At 35.2% G+C, this 15564-nt stretch overlaps 1 protein-coding gene across 2 annotated transcripts in view; it reads right to left on the bottom strand.

The window, feature by feature from the left end:
* The window catches only part of SPAG6 (sperm associated antigen 6), a 59979-nt gene that overhangs the window by 23608 nt on the left and 20807 nt on the right, over positions 1–15564 (bottom strand). For both annotated transcript variants that reach the window (XM_069458826.1, XM_069458827.1), the window contains exon 5: positions 641–846. In XM_069458826.1, the coding sequence (XP_069314927.1) occupies positions 641–846 (206 nt within the window). The remainder of the gene's footprint in view (positions 1–640; positions 847–15564) is intronic.

Genomic DNA, 15564 nt, shown 5'->3' with positions numbered 1-15564 from the left:
ATTGCAGATGATTAAATAATATGACCCTTGGATGAATATCATTTCTTAATTATGCAATACTTAAATTGTTAATTTATGATACATGTGATAATTTAGTACAAAAATGATCAAGCAGAACTAACATCTTATTTTTGGCACGATGCTGTTACCATTTCAAAGAACTTGCCATTTTGCTTAGTTAACATGAACAATTTAAAAACTTTATAGACTATACCTATTAGAATATAAAAGTATCACTGGTGATTACTAACTGAAAATCAGATTTTAGAAAGCTATAAAAAAGACTAACACAAATATGGCAATTTTCATAAGAAACTTAAATATTACAGTGGTAGGTTAGAAAACCTTTAGGTCCCTTCCAACCCTGAGATTTAATCATTATGTTATTCCTTATTTTAATTATTAATGTTAACGCTGATGCTACCTCTAATCTTCAACATTGCACAGTTTTCCCAATCACATCTTTATTTTCTAATTCTTATTGCATTATTTTCACATATTAAAAGACCAAATAATATATTTATATCTGTTTTCAATGATAATTTACTAATTGTTTTTAGATGTGTAGTATTACACGTTTCCATTTTCTTACCTTATAAGAAGGCTAGTTTGTTTAGTTTTTAACCTTATTTTTAAATACCTTCAATTTAGAATCAGGGTTGAGGATCATCTGGGCTAAGTAAGCAATAGCCCCTGCGTCCACTACTGTCTGTGCTAACTCTGGAGAATGCTTTGAAATATCACTGAGGGCTGAAGCAGCAATCCTTTTCAAAGCAATTTCTGGCTCCTGGATACAGAGTACTAAAAGAGGAACAGCTCCCGCATCCACCACAGCTTGTGACAGTTCTGTGGGTCCAAGAAAAGTAATTAAGTGAGTATGGGTGACTGACCCTTGTGCAAGCCATTTTTCACCCTGACAGATACAGCAAAGAAAAAAGGGGAGGGTGTACTTCACTCTCTCGACATCTGCATTTCAAATCAGCCGTCCTGGTTTCATAAACCATGTGGACCAATCCCGAGCTGAAAAGAACACAGGTCAATAGATGGACCTCCATTTACATGAACACATTTGAGGTAGATTAGGCTGAAATGGCTTGTTATTCTTTTTTTTTTTTTTAAGAGAGTAAGCAGATGTCAGCTGTTTAAGCTCTGACAATTCTGCACTTCTCAATAGGCAAGCATTTTATGCATGGTTTACAATAACAGAGAAAATTAAAGTACCAAAAATTTACCAACCACACTAATTAGGCAGTATTTTGTGCTATTTACGTGAGTAAACATTAGCATGAATCTTGTGCCAATAATGTTGATTTTTAAATTCCTTTCATCTTGTAAGTACTTTTAAAAGATTTTTTAAAAAAACTTTATACAAAATAAAAAGCTGCATTTCATTGTATTAATACATATAAAAACACTTTCAAAAATGAGATCTACAACTGACCAATACTTTTATATATAAATGCTAATGTTTAGATTAAGGAATAAATTTATCTTAACCATGTACATGATGGAAATCAAGTAAATATCTTTTAAATACACAAAACATGTTGAGTTACTTGTATTTCCAAGAATAACAGCTATAAAATTAACACATTTTAAATAATATATAATGGGAGACAGGCAGGCAGACCCATATGATATAATATGTAAAAAAATGTCTTTTGAGAAGAATATGCACCATATATAGTTACAAACTCTACTTTCATTGTGTTCATGGCCTCTCTTACTGAATCACATACAGTCTTTTCTATAACCTCTTCCTTTCAATTTATGTTCTTATTTCCCCAGATTTGTAGTACCTTAGCAATAGATAAATGTCTTAATTGTCAAGCTAATATACCTATTCAGCATATCACTTAGTCTTTTTTTAAATTACAAAGTATTAAGGGGGTAAAAATATTTTTGGTTACACGGATTGCTTTTGTACTCAGTCTTTAATTTGAAGAAAATTTTTTAATTCTTTAATTTTTCAAAATATTGGTAATATCACTCTTTTATAAAAGAAAATAATGTTAGCAAATACGTTAGTGTCCAATATTTGTTTTCCTTAAATTAACAAAATTATCTTAGAAGTCCCAATATTATATAAACCATTCATTTTTTTCCATTAAACAAGTATTAATAGAAGGCTATTGTGTACCAGGCTCATTGAACTCTGGTGCTGATGACACACTTCTGCAAATTAACACTATATTCATTAGCAAATATATGTTTCAATCTTCAAAATCTGGTGTGAAATAAGGTATACAAAGGGGAGGTTTATATGCAATCTCAAGCAGCAGAGGTAGATAAGAGGAGAATGGCTTTTTTAAAAAAGAAGACAATAGCAGCAACAGAGGAGTATCAGGCTAGCATTATAACAAGTTCCTCAGAAGCAGTCTCTGGGATGCTACCGCGATAGTCTGAAGAACAATAAGACAGCAGGTAAAACAGGTGATCACCGTTTCTCTGTCCCCACTCCACCTCCTCACCAACCCAAAGGAAACGGGAAGAAAATATAAAGTGTTGTACGTAATTTCTAAACATATTCATATTTTCTGTTAATTGTTAACATGTTACTTCAGAATTCAATTCAATCCAAATTATACAAGTGTCATATGGTAACAACTTTATATGTACCTATTTAAGCACACCTAAAATATATATGTATTGAGCTGAACATTTTAAGAAATTATAAGGATTAGTTCATCTACTCATGCATTTTCACTTTTATACAGTTTCTAAGAGTAAATAATATGCAATAAACAACAGTTGTTTAAAAGTGCTATTAATAAAAAATCCAAGTTCTTTTGTAAAAGCATCTATTATCTATAATTCCCATATATTTGATCTTTTCTTTGAATAGTTGTTAGAGTGCCATATCCTCCTTCCCCACAATAACAGTAATAATAATAATAATAAACCAAATTCTATTCTTCTGACTTATTACCCAATCCCATCCTAAGTTCTTTTCTATTCTTTCCACAGTAGTGATATTAAATGTGGGGAAGGATGGGGATGGCACTGGAGAGAGATTTGCTGTGACAGTAATGAAGGTTCCAAGGACCTAACCTGGGCCTAGCAATTTTGTACTTGTAATTTCATATACTTACATCTCCAGATGTATATGATCCTACAAAATCAGAATCTGCTCTTGAGTAGCACACACTGTTACTTAGAAATAATATTTCACATTAATAAGTGATCCTAACTTCATACATATATTAGTTATAAGGTAGTATATGTACAGGTGAGAATACAATAGGCCTAAATAATGTACACCATACTATTAACATATTCCACATACTACAGACTGTTTCATCTTGCCTCTATCATTACTCTTTTTTCTATGACATATCTTTCTCCTTTTTCCTATTACTGCTTCTTCTGGTGTTTCTGCAACAGGTCACTGGTTGGTGTCTAACCAGTAGCCTTTGCCAGCTAGGGCATGGGCTTGTAAACCAATCCTATCCAATAAGACCTGAATGGAAGTCAGCTAGAAGCAACTGTGAAAGGTTTTCCTCTGTAATAAACAGATACACAGGAGAAAACACTGCCTCTTCTTTGTTGGATGTGGTCATGTTTGCAAATGACATCTGGAACTCCTACATCCATCCATCTTGCAACTATAACAGAAGAAATCACCAATATGCTGAGGATGACTGAGAACAAAAATGAAAAACATCTGGGTCCTCCATGACACTGCTCAGCTGCATAACCAACCCTGGAACTGCCCTGACTCTGAACTTTGTGTCACATGAAATAGAAAATGTCCTTATTGTTTAAGCCACTTGGAGTTGATATTCTATAACTTATGGCTAAAAACATCCTGATATAATTCTTTCCTGTCTTGTGCTTGGTGTATGTACATATTTTTCTCTCTCCTTCATTTGAGTGAGTGTTCATTAAGTGCTTATTATGTGCTGTAAACTTGGCTAGATCTTGGGGAAGCAGAATAGAGTAAAACATTGTTCTGTTCCAGAAGACCTTGCTCAGGGTGAATGTATGAACAGACCACTACAAGTGTAGAGCAGAGCCAGGAGTCAAGTCTGCAGAGAGTTCCGGGAAAATGTATACAGGGCTGCTCTTTAAGGAAGTGCTTCCCAACTTACTTCCTTCTCTTCTCTTTTTTTCTATACTTTTCTACTCTAAAAAAAAGCAATAGTAACCAAAACACATACAAAATTCTGCATATCTAAAAATTACTTCCCATAGGAGAAATCTCACAGAGTTCATTTTTAAACTAATTTGGAAATGAGTTTTTAGTTGTTCACTTAATTATCATACTTATGAAATCAAAGATTGATACGCACAGACTTAGATGCTCATAAAAGGTTGACCAGAAAAGGCAGTGAGCCAAGAAATTTATCTTCAGTACCTAAAAATAACATTGCTTCATTTTGAATTTTAAGGGAATCTTCAAAATTATATTTTTTAAAAATATATCTTCTGTTATGTAATAATCATGTGCCATAATCATACACTGTGAGATAACACACCGTATTAGCAAGTTCTAAAAGTTGTAACTATGTTTAAAAATGCAAAGAGGGCCAGGAACAGTGGCTCATGCCTGTAATTCTAGCACTTTGGGAGGCCAAAGCAGGAGGATCGCTTGAGCCCAGGAGTTTGAGGTCGCAGTGAGCCATGATAACACCATTGATTGTACTCCAGCCCAGGAGATAGAGCAAGACCCTATCTCAAAAAAAAAAAAAAAAGCAAAGAAAAGAGGCTACATGTTATACCAATATACTAACAGCATTTATACTGGGTTGATGGTACTATTGGTGATATATTTTTCTTTATTTGCCAAATTTTCTTCAATGTGGTTTTTTCTTAAATAAGAAATATATACATGCCTCTTGTCCATACATGTAACTACTTTTGGAGCTAACTGTACTAACATTACTAATACAAAGGAAAAAAACATATAAAATTTTTACCTTATTTTCATTATAGCAGAAAGTTTTTTAAAAAATGGTAGAATGTAAGTCTCCTTAAATAAAATACTAGAAAAGAATGTGTAATATAATTATCCTTCTTTGAAGAATTACTAATATATACTTTATACAATATTAACTTTTCCACACTTTCCCTGCTACCTTAATTCATGCTCTTATTATATTTAAAAATACTACATTTTTAAAATTTTGGGGTTATTAATTTTTAACCATTTTTTGAATTGAAAATTATCAGAGGGAATAAGATTACCTGATAGCATCTTCCTTATTCAAAAATAATTAAAGCCATTTATTGTATACATATAAACAACTGAATGTACAGTCACCAAATTTGAGGGTCAGCTGTTTTCAATAAAGGAATATCTAGTTGTATTGGGTCTCATGAATAGCTCATTGTTGAGTGAAGGAACTGAGGCCACCTCCTCCCTGGGACTGTGACAAGGTTGGCGGGGTGGGGGAGGGAGTGTTATCATACTTCTCCTCCTCTCTCAGTTTTTCCATAATTCTTTCCATAAATCTTTCATAATAATAACATGAAAATTTAAGGTGACAAGCCTTTGCTTCTCACACAGTTGCATTTTCTTAAGAATTTCACTCTATGCTATTCTTGGAACCTGGGTTTTGGGTTTATTGGGGTTTTCTTCCTAACTAATAAAGGCTGAACTTGCATTGATCTCTCACTAACAGATATGAAATGTTACAATTTAAATGGATCAAAATCTTCAACTTAGAATAATCAAAAACCTCAGCATAACTTTAGGTTTCAGTGTAAAACAAAAAGAACATAAACAAAAAGGAAAATTTTTAAGATCAATAACATTCTATATAAAATTAGTGCTACCTAGAGCCAGATGAATGGAACATTGGAAATGCCTCTACGTTGAGTGGAAGGGAAGAGAGCAGACAGGAATGCCCGTCAGCATAGCACAGGCATGGCTGTTACCAGGTAAATTAGGCAAAAGTGATCTGGCTTTAATAGCGCTGCCCACAATGGCCTCAACCTCTTCTAAATCGTGTCATGGCCAGCTGTCTGTTCAGATCAGAAGTGGTAAACTCAAATACCCACAGAACCCAGGCTAGTAACTAAAATAAGCCAAGCCAGAAGATGGAAGAAAAATAGGGACTGGGGCAACAGTAGCAATTAGAAAAGTCTAGGCCCCATCTGTAAGGGGCAGCAGTTACTTAGCTTCAGCCAAGTGTTGCCTTGTAGGAATACAAGCCTACTGCTGTTAAACCTTTTTTTTTAAATGTGAAATTGCCTAGTTTTTAAGTGTTGGCAACTTTTTTTTTAAGGACACTGTGTGAGACAACACAGTGCTGGCCAAATAAAACACATCCATCTGTGGCCCCGCTCCAGCCTGAACCACCATTTTACAACCTCAGGCTTAAATCTTACACCCTCTAAATCGACCTTTTGGGGGCTTTCTGGATTTGGAAAGCTGATGTTCCTTCTACTTTTAATTCTGAAGTCATGTTTGGGGTCAGAAGGGAAGAACCACTATAGAGATTACATAAGAAAATTCAAAGGAGAAGTCTAAGAAATTGATGAAAACCTAAAAATTGGCTTATGAAAAAAGATTAATCTAAACATATGATACTCAACTAATTTTTCAGCTTATAACAGAGATGTAGAAGGGAAGAATTTCAGCAAACTTAAGTGATCATGAGAAAAAATAAAAAGGACTCAAAATGAAGAGTTTCTTCAAAAAGAATAAAGGAAGGGAGAAAAAAAGAAAAAATACGTATCCAACACACTAATTCAAAAACTCCTTTGGAACTCTAATTTCTTTAAACTTTGTTGTTTTTAACTTATTTTTTAAACACTGCTTTTAATTCTGTTTCTAAGCTCTACAAAAGTTGTATTTTATTTGTTTCATTAGGAAATACAAGACAGTCACAAATCAATCATTTCTTTGCACTTAGGTGGCCCTATTAATCAGTGTAAAGGGCTGGTTTTTGCATCTGGACATAAAAATAGATTTCAAAACCTTTTGAAATAAAGCAAGTTTAAGAAAAACCATATTTTAGATTGGCTACCACTTATGATATTAATCTTATGTTAAATCAGTCATCCCATTCAACCAAATTTTTCATGATAGAGTGAAATTATAATAAAAACAAATATGGTGCTGCAGTTGCCCAAGCTGGTTATCTGGCCACACTTCAGGATGATTTTAGTAAAAATACTTCCAAAGTAAAAGAAATTTGTTTAGTTTTTGGTCTAATCCAGCTGTTTACAACTACTGCTACGTAATAAATCACACCAAACTGAGCAGCTTTAAATAGTAAACATTTATCTCATAGTTTCTGCAGGTCAGGAATCTGGGAGTGGTTTAGCTGGGTGGTCCAGGCTCAGGATCTCTCACTAGACTACAATCAAGGTGTCAGCTGGGACTGCAGTCACCCAGAGATTTGATGCTGAGCACACTCATGTGACTGTTAGGAGGAGTCTTCAGTTCCTCAACAGGTGGGCCTCTACACAGGGTGCTCATCATAAGGCTTCCCCCAAAGTAAGGGATCCAAAAGAGAGGATCCATGACAAAGGCTTCACTCTGTTAGAATCTAAAATTAGATTGGAAGTGGCTGGCAACTACTTCTGTGATGTTTCATCGGTACAATGGGCGAGGGGACTGCACAAGGATGTGAATAATGGGAGGCAGGCAGCAAGGAGGCTGGCAACCACAAAGCCCTTTGTTCTTCACCAACACCTTTGAGAGAGGCAACATCCTTCCAGAGGTAGAATGACTCATTATAGCTATAATTCTGAGCTGAGAGACTGACATCTCTGATTGCAGGTGGAAGTGAGGAAGTGAGATAAGCATGAAGAGGGAATTTGCATATTGTTATGAAAAAGTCTCATATGTGATTTTTAGTTCTCCCCCCACCCCCAACACACATACAGATGTCATTTTTCCTACTCTCATTATTTCCACCCTGCTTCCCTCCACCCAATCTTCAGGGCCATCGGTTTAACCCTAACACATGGGTTGAGTGAGAGTTTAAGGATTAACATACATACATAGATTTGCTTTAAAGGTGAAATAATTCTGGCTCCTTTAAAATGTCAAGTGAGTCAAGCCACTGACCTGGAGTTAACAGGGCTTTAGTAAGGACTTACAATCTGCTGGGATGAATAGAGAACTCTCACAGGGGTCAAGTATGAAAAGCAGCTATAAAGCATGGTAAGGAGAAGTCAAGAAGTGGAGATGACCAGAGAAGGACAATGTGGGAAAAGGTAAAGACTTTGGTATGGCCTTGGATGACAACAGGTCAGGGAAATTTAAAATCATTTTAACCCCCCCCACCACCACCAATTTAGCATTTGACTTTTATTAACAACAGCTGAGAATAAGCTGAATCGAGTAAGGCAAACCTACAGAGAGGGTCTAGAGTACACTTGTAACCAAGAAGATAGACTAAAATAACAGGAATTAGATATTTACAAAATAATACTTTTTATGTCTAGAAGTTTTCCCTTTGTTTTCTGCTTGCTTGATATAGCATTGTAACCACAGCTGTGGTTTCACTCTACCTACGGTTTTGCATTCTGCTTAAAAAAAAAAACCAACATGGAAAATGCATGTTTATTATTCATACTACAGTGGTATTCATATTTTGCTCCAGCCCAGTGCTAGATAAGAAGTCACTGCCTTCAAGGAGCTCAGTCTGATGGAGAAGGCTGAACAGTAAAAGGTTATACGTACTCTAATGTAATTATCTACAAGAATAGGCAAGGGAGAAAGGAAACAGAAAAGGGAAACAAAAACAAATATTAGGAGATTAAAAAGTTTATATCATATTTTTATAAAAGTGGTCCCTGCTCAGCAGCTCTTGATGTGACTTCCCTTGAGTAGTTTCTTGAAGCCCCTCAGGGGCTTCTGCGTCTTTTATTCCTGAGGATGGAGCTAAGCCAAGGTTTTTAACCGTTGCCTAATATCCCACTGAGTAAATATGCCACAAGTCTCCCACTTTAGGACATTTAATTAGTTTTTGGTTTGGCTTGATTTTATCACTTACTATTATATACCATAATGAACCTCTTTTGCATTCAGATTACATATTAGCTACCTATTGTTATGTAACAAATTACTGAAAACTTAGCCGCTTAAGACATCACTTTTTATCTCAGTTTCTGTGGGTGCGGAATCCAGGAGCAGTTTAGTGGGGTGGTTTTGGCTTAGAGTCTCTCATGAAATTGCTGTCAAATTGTCAGCTGCGGTTGCAGTCATCCAAAGGCCCAGTTGGGGGAAGATTTGCTTCCAAGCTCACTCATGTAATTCAGTTGTTGGGAACTCTCAGTTTTTTACCATGTGGACCTTTCCATAGGCTGCCCAAGTGTCCTTGTGACATGGTAGATGGCTTTCCCTAAGGCAAGTGATCTGAGAGTGACAGACTGCCCAAGACAGAAGCTCTAATCTTTTATAACCTATTCTCAGAAAGTGATACACCATGACTTCTGCTGGTCACATAGACCAGCCCTGAGGTAACGTGGGAGGGACTAAACTAGGGTGTGAATACCAGGACACAGGGTCTGGGAGGCTGACTACCACAGTTTGTATACACATACATATATATTTTCCAAGTATACACACACACACACACACACACACATCACACATGTGTGTGTATGTGTGAATTTATTTAAGTTATAGGACCCAGAAGTGAAATTACAGAGCGGAAGGGGGTTGGCATTTTTTCAGGTTCTTGATACTTTTAAATTAAACCACATGAAATTTCTGTTTTGTTGGTCAAAACCAATCAAATATAGGTAATTTCATATAGGTCAACCTAATACATACTGCAATATTTTCCAAAGGGATTGTATCAGTAGGCATCGCCATCAAAATGTATGAGATGAGACTAGCAATTTGGCCACATATCTTACATTGTAGCTCTTACATCAAGTAAGAAATTGCTGGAAGCTTTTTCCCTCCCCTCACTGAATCTCTCCCTCCCTCCCTCCCTCCCTTCCTCCCTTCCTCCCTTTCTCTTTCTCTCTTTCTTTCTTCCTTATTTCAAAAAATTTAGGGTACAAGGGTTTTCTGTGACACCAATAAAAATTGCTAGAAGTTGAATCATCATTTACTTCTCACCAAATAGTATATTTAGTTCCATATTTCTTAATTTACTGCAAACTAGAGTCTAGTTACACTGATTAATAAACATAAATATTACATATGACTTTGAGATCACAGTATTACTAACACATTGCTTTTTAACAAATATCCATAAAGCATAAACACAGTAATTCTAAGTAAGTGCTGGCCAATAGAAATGTGACCCATGTAATGTAATTTAAAATTAGTCACATTTAAACAAGAAATAGCTGAAATTAATTCTAATATACTTTAATGCAATATATCTGAAATACAATTTCAACATACCATCAATTTTAAAAATGTAATGAGATATTTCACATTCTTTTTTTCACACTAAGCTTAGAATCTAGTGTGTATTTTAAACTTATACCATGTCTCAATTCAACAGCTAAATTTTCATCAGAAATCCTTGATCTCTATCTAGATTTCAAAAAGTTTAAAGTTGATAAAGTATATTCACATATCCATGGTTGTTCCAATCACATGTAACATTTTTCTAATAACTAAATTGAGTATCAATTTTTATTTAAATTAATTAAAAGTAAATAAAATTAAAAATTTTTTAGCTCCTCAAATGCACTAGCCACAGATTAAGTGTTCCAGTCACATGTGACCACCATATTGGTAAAACTGTAGAGTGAGATCAAAGGAGATATAAAGAAATGGCATAGTTATGGCACTATGACACAAATGGTTAAATAGCTATAGTTAATACCTTTTCAAAGTCAGAGGTTCTATCTTGAGTAAAAATCCTTTGATGCGATTAACTTATTCTACACTTTTAGAGCTAGCTGGTTCATTTATCTAAAACCACAAATAAGAGCAAACTTGGACCAAAAAATTAACTGTGCAAAATCAGTCAGCTAGCATGGTAATAATATAGCTCCTATTTTCCGCAGACTATGGATTTAAAAATCTCTGGTAAGACAAGATGATGAACATGTCTTATTTCAAAATATAATTCTTATGCTAACCAACTCCTGAGCTTCTGATAGCTAAACTCTCTTGTAGATGTTTATGAAATGCTCAATTGGAGTACTTACAAATTTCAGTCAAGTATATTATGCTTAATGTACTTCTAGAAATTCAAATGTAAACAAAAGTGTTTTTCCCCTCATTATCTAAAAGGTATTAGGCAGGCTTACACACTGGTAAATGGAAAATAAACCAAGTTCAAGAAGCAATTTTGTTCAAACTCAAGAAACATGTCATGATGCACTGTTCAAACTTGGTTTATTTCCAAACCACTAGTACACAAAATACCCTTCTCTTTATCCACTCAGCACACACACATTTAGTGACATTTCTCCCACAGGTATTTGCACATAGCCAAAAACAAAGCCTTAAGCTAAAATAATTTTAGGTACAATCAGTAGAGAAGGTACTGTGGGGAGCAGAGAGCTTTACTGCATGTGTCACTTCCTCCCAGATTTCTATGCCCAAAGTCCGTTCAGTAATTTATCTGGATGTAACAGAGTTCTTAAGAAGAAAGTAAAGATTCCCCTTTTTGCCACTGTACAACATAATTCATGAATCACCTTTCACTTAATCCACGTATAATCACCCAATGCATTATATATCCCTTTTAATTCAGTGTTGTACATTTGCGTCCAGTGTTTGCCTGGCTGTCTGCATGACCTTCATGCTCATCTATACCAATGTTTCTGCCTTAGATTGTAAAGTCTTATAGGCGAGATCTCAGCCAATTTAGTTTACTTTATATAGTAAGAAAGATACAGTAACACACACATAAGTGCCTCAAATTCTTTTTGGTGACTACCATGATAATGACGTTGCTAAAGAAATTGATTGCTAGCCTCATATACAAAGTTAGAGGCTTGAATGACTTAGGAATCTGAGGCTGTATGATTATACTTTGTTATTCCACATTCTAAATTCTAAAAAAAATAAAAAAATAAAAACCAGAAAATTTTTATTAACCAAGATTTCCTAACTAAAAAAATCATAAGAAATAAAAACATAAAAAAGGTCACATTTTTTACCAGTACACAAACTGAACCCTGAAAATGACTAATAAATTCAACAACCACTGAATAAAACAAGGTTACAATTAAAATGTTCTTTTGTTTAGCACATTTGGCCTCTATGCCCAAAGAACACAGAAGAGACATTTATTTTCACTTTATACTTTTTTCACTAGCACCTAAATAAAAAGAAAGGTATTCATGAGAATAAGTGTTAGGATCAAAATAGATGTGATATGTAATATGTATAATCCCATATATCTCATTTGCCTCTATATTTGTGTTCCTCAACCCCTCTGAAATGAAAGAAGTTGTAAAAAGAAAGATGAGCAAAAGATATTAGCAAAATCAACATTATCTACAGGCATCAGTAAAGACAGTTGTCTTCAGAGTCCTTAAAATAATTTTTGTCCAACACAGTGGCTCATGCCTGTAATCCCAGAGCTTTGGGAGGCTGAGGTGTGAGGATTGGTTGAGCCCAGGAATTCAAGACCAGCCTGAGCACATAGTGAGACCCTGTCTGTACAAAAATTTAAAAAATTAGCCAGATGTAGTGACATGGGCCTGTAGTCCCAGCTATTCAAGAGGCTGAGGTTACAGGATCGCTTGAGCCCAGAAGTTTGAGGCAATAGTGAGCTATGATCACAACACTGCACTCCAGGCTGGGGCAACAAAGTGAGAGACCCTATCTCTAAAAAAAAAATAAATAAATATAAAATAAAATAATCTTTAATTCTAGTACCCTTCCACCCATCTATTGTCACTCTAAGACATGTAGTACAAAGTCCCAGCTCTTATCTCAGATGTTTATCACTAATATTTGGGTTTGTAAATTATAAAAGTTACTTTGAAAGTTGTTAAGAGAGTATGTTTTTTATTCTCATCACAAATAAATATGTGAGGTTTTAAAAAAAAGTTAGTTATTGCTTCCTAAGCCTGTTCTACGCTATTTAGGCTATTGATATTTGCACATGGGTGGCATGAGAAGAATATTTGCAAAAATTCTGAATTTTAAAATTCTCAAGTTTATCATCTCTCTTCGTATATAAGATAGAAAACAATCAGGCTGGCCAGCTCTGTCTCGATTCCTTCCTTACGTTATGTATTTAGTGGAGGTAATCTACTAAATATTTCTGTAGTGTCCACATCAGCCAATTCCTGTGAGCACTGCTCTTCCCAGGCCACAGCAGGCTCCTCTCCTAACTGCTCTGAGCTGGACATAAGTCAGGTCTATAAGAGAAAGAATAGTCACACGTGGAAACCAGCCATCAGGGATTAAAAACAGAGGTATCTGGCAAGATTTCCAGATATTAAAAAGAGCTTAAAAAGAATGATGACATCTTATATATTTTCCTTTTTCTCACAGCATAAAATGGAAGGATCTCTGAAAAGTTTTGAGCAGTTGCCAAGTAGTTCCACCATAAATTGCTGCGTGACCAGAATAAATAAATCCTTTAACCTCTCCACTTCAGTTTCCTCATGTAGAACATGACAAGTATATCAATAATTTAAAAGTTGTAGAATACCTAACCACATGTATTCCCCTTTGTCAGGCTTGACAACAGTCAAAGTTTACTCCCAGGAGGTAGCATTTTTTTGGCTAAAGCTCCAAACATAAACAACTAAAACTCATTTTCGAGCCCACATATAGAAGACCATTCACACTAAACACTGGGATGGTTCCTCCTCTGTCACACTTCCAGCCAGGCCATTGTTCTCACTGAAGTTCCAAGGACTCTAATTACTGCCACACTCTCCACAGAAGGTCACTGGAAGTGCTCTTCCACATTGCTGGGGCTACGGGCACAAGGCGGGAGTGAGGCTGCCAGGGGAAGCAGGGTCCTGAAGCTGCCTCCCTGCTCTGCCATCCTGAGGAAGCTTGGTGGCTACAGAATCCCACCAACCCTTCCATCTCGCCCCTCAGGCTCCTCAGACACCCTTTCATCTCCAAAAGTAAGACTATTCCTTGGAAACAGCGAGATATTTGACCTTAGTTAAGTAAATAAATATTTTAACAGAATAATTCTGTGGAGTGGGAAAGGATAGCAAGAAGGAAGAAGAGAGACAATTAATCTGAGAAGAATCCTGCCTCAGCCTTCATTAAGGAGCAGGAAAAATAGTAAAAAATAGTTTATCTGCAAAGTAAAAGGTAAATATTATGTGTATTCAACACTCTTTGAAAATTTCATGTTATAATCTATAACATGTCCTTCTGACACATAAAAACTCACTAAATATACTCATGTAGTTTCCCATGAACACTGCCTTAGTTTTCTCAAACAACTGATGATTCAATCATAAAAAATTAATTACATGATTTGTATAGAGCTAGGGAAAAAAAAAAACCTAAGACACTATTTCTGGTTGTCAGCCTCCAGTTCCCTCTGGTTGTCTGTAAAATGCTTCAAAATCTATACAGAGAAATCATTTCTAGAAATTGTATAAGGACAAGTCGGATAATGCCCATTGGCTTCTCTCATTTTCTATTGTACACTTTTAACTATATTTTTGTTTGGCATATACAAAACTGTCTCTATCTGTTGCCCTTAAAGGTATATTTTATTTCTTTTGTATCTCTATTTAAGGTTTATATTTCTTAAACTGTCTAATCCAACATTTTACCACTAATACTAAGAAGAAAATACTGAATAAATGTTCTCCCATTAATTTCAATATATTCCACTTTTAGGAAGTCATTAAGAAAGAAATCAGGTTATTTGGTGATAAATCCTCTATTTTCACTGATATGGATGTGAATGATGACTTTTATTGCTTACTAGATAACAATTCCCTTTCCTTCTCAGAAATCTATGCAGTAATCTCTTCTAGGAGCTTCTGGGTCCCAGGCCCCTAACTACTGTGAAATATTGAAATTATAGTGGGAATTCCATGTGAGAGTCAGATTATAGCAAGAAATTGGAATGGGATCCCTAAGACAGATCCTATTTATGAACTATAATCATTTTTCCCCAGATTCAACAAAGGGAGGGATGGAACTGTTATCTCTGGGCACGTGCCTGAGAGCACATCTGTTCAGCTGGCCTTCAAAACTCTTTTGCACCACTCTTTGAAAAACTCATGTTACAATCTATAACATGTCCTTCTGATATGTAAAAAACTTACTAAATATACTCATGCATTTCCCATGATAACCAGTTTCTGATTTAAAACACTGCCTTAGTTTTCTTAATCAACATGTACTAGATAATAGTGTCAAGGTGAACCTATTTGGAAAACCAAAATCTAGATTTAAAGAAATAATTTGAATATATTAATTCAGAATCATTCTAAGAATGACAATAGTTTTCTTTGTCAACTTACTTTTATACTGTTCTATTTCTATTTTGTCTCTAATAATGTCACCATCTTAAGAACCAAATTAAAAACCATAGGAGAGCCTCTTCCTGTTTCTGTTTTGAAGTTTTTCTTCAGTACTCTTTCAGGAAGTATTTAGTGAAGCTATATGGTACAGCAGTTAACATGGGCTTTGGAGTCAGACAGATTTAGACTCAAATTCCAGTTCCACTATTAACGTCAGGTATC

Source organism: Eulemur rufifrons, chromosome 25 (genome assembly GCF_041146395.1).
Source record: "Eulemur rufifrons isolate Redbay chromosome 25, OSU_ERuf_1, whole genome shotgun sequence".
Taxonomy (NCBI): domain Eukaryota; kingdom Metazoa; phylum Chordata; class Mammalia; order Primates; family Lemuridae; genus Eulemur; species Eulemur rufifrons.
The sequence above is the reverse complement of the archived record's forward strand: the minus strand, read 5'-3'. Positions and strand labels throughout refer to the sequence as shown.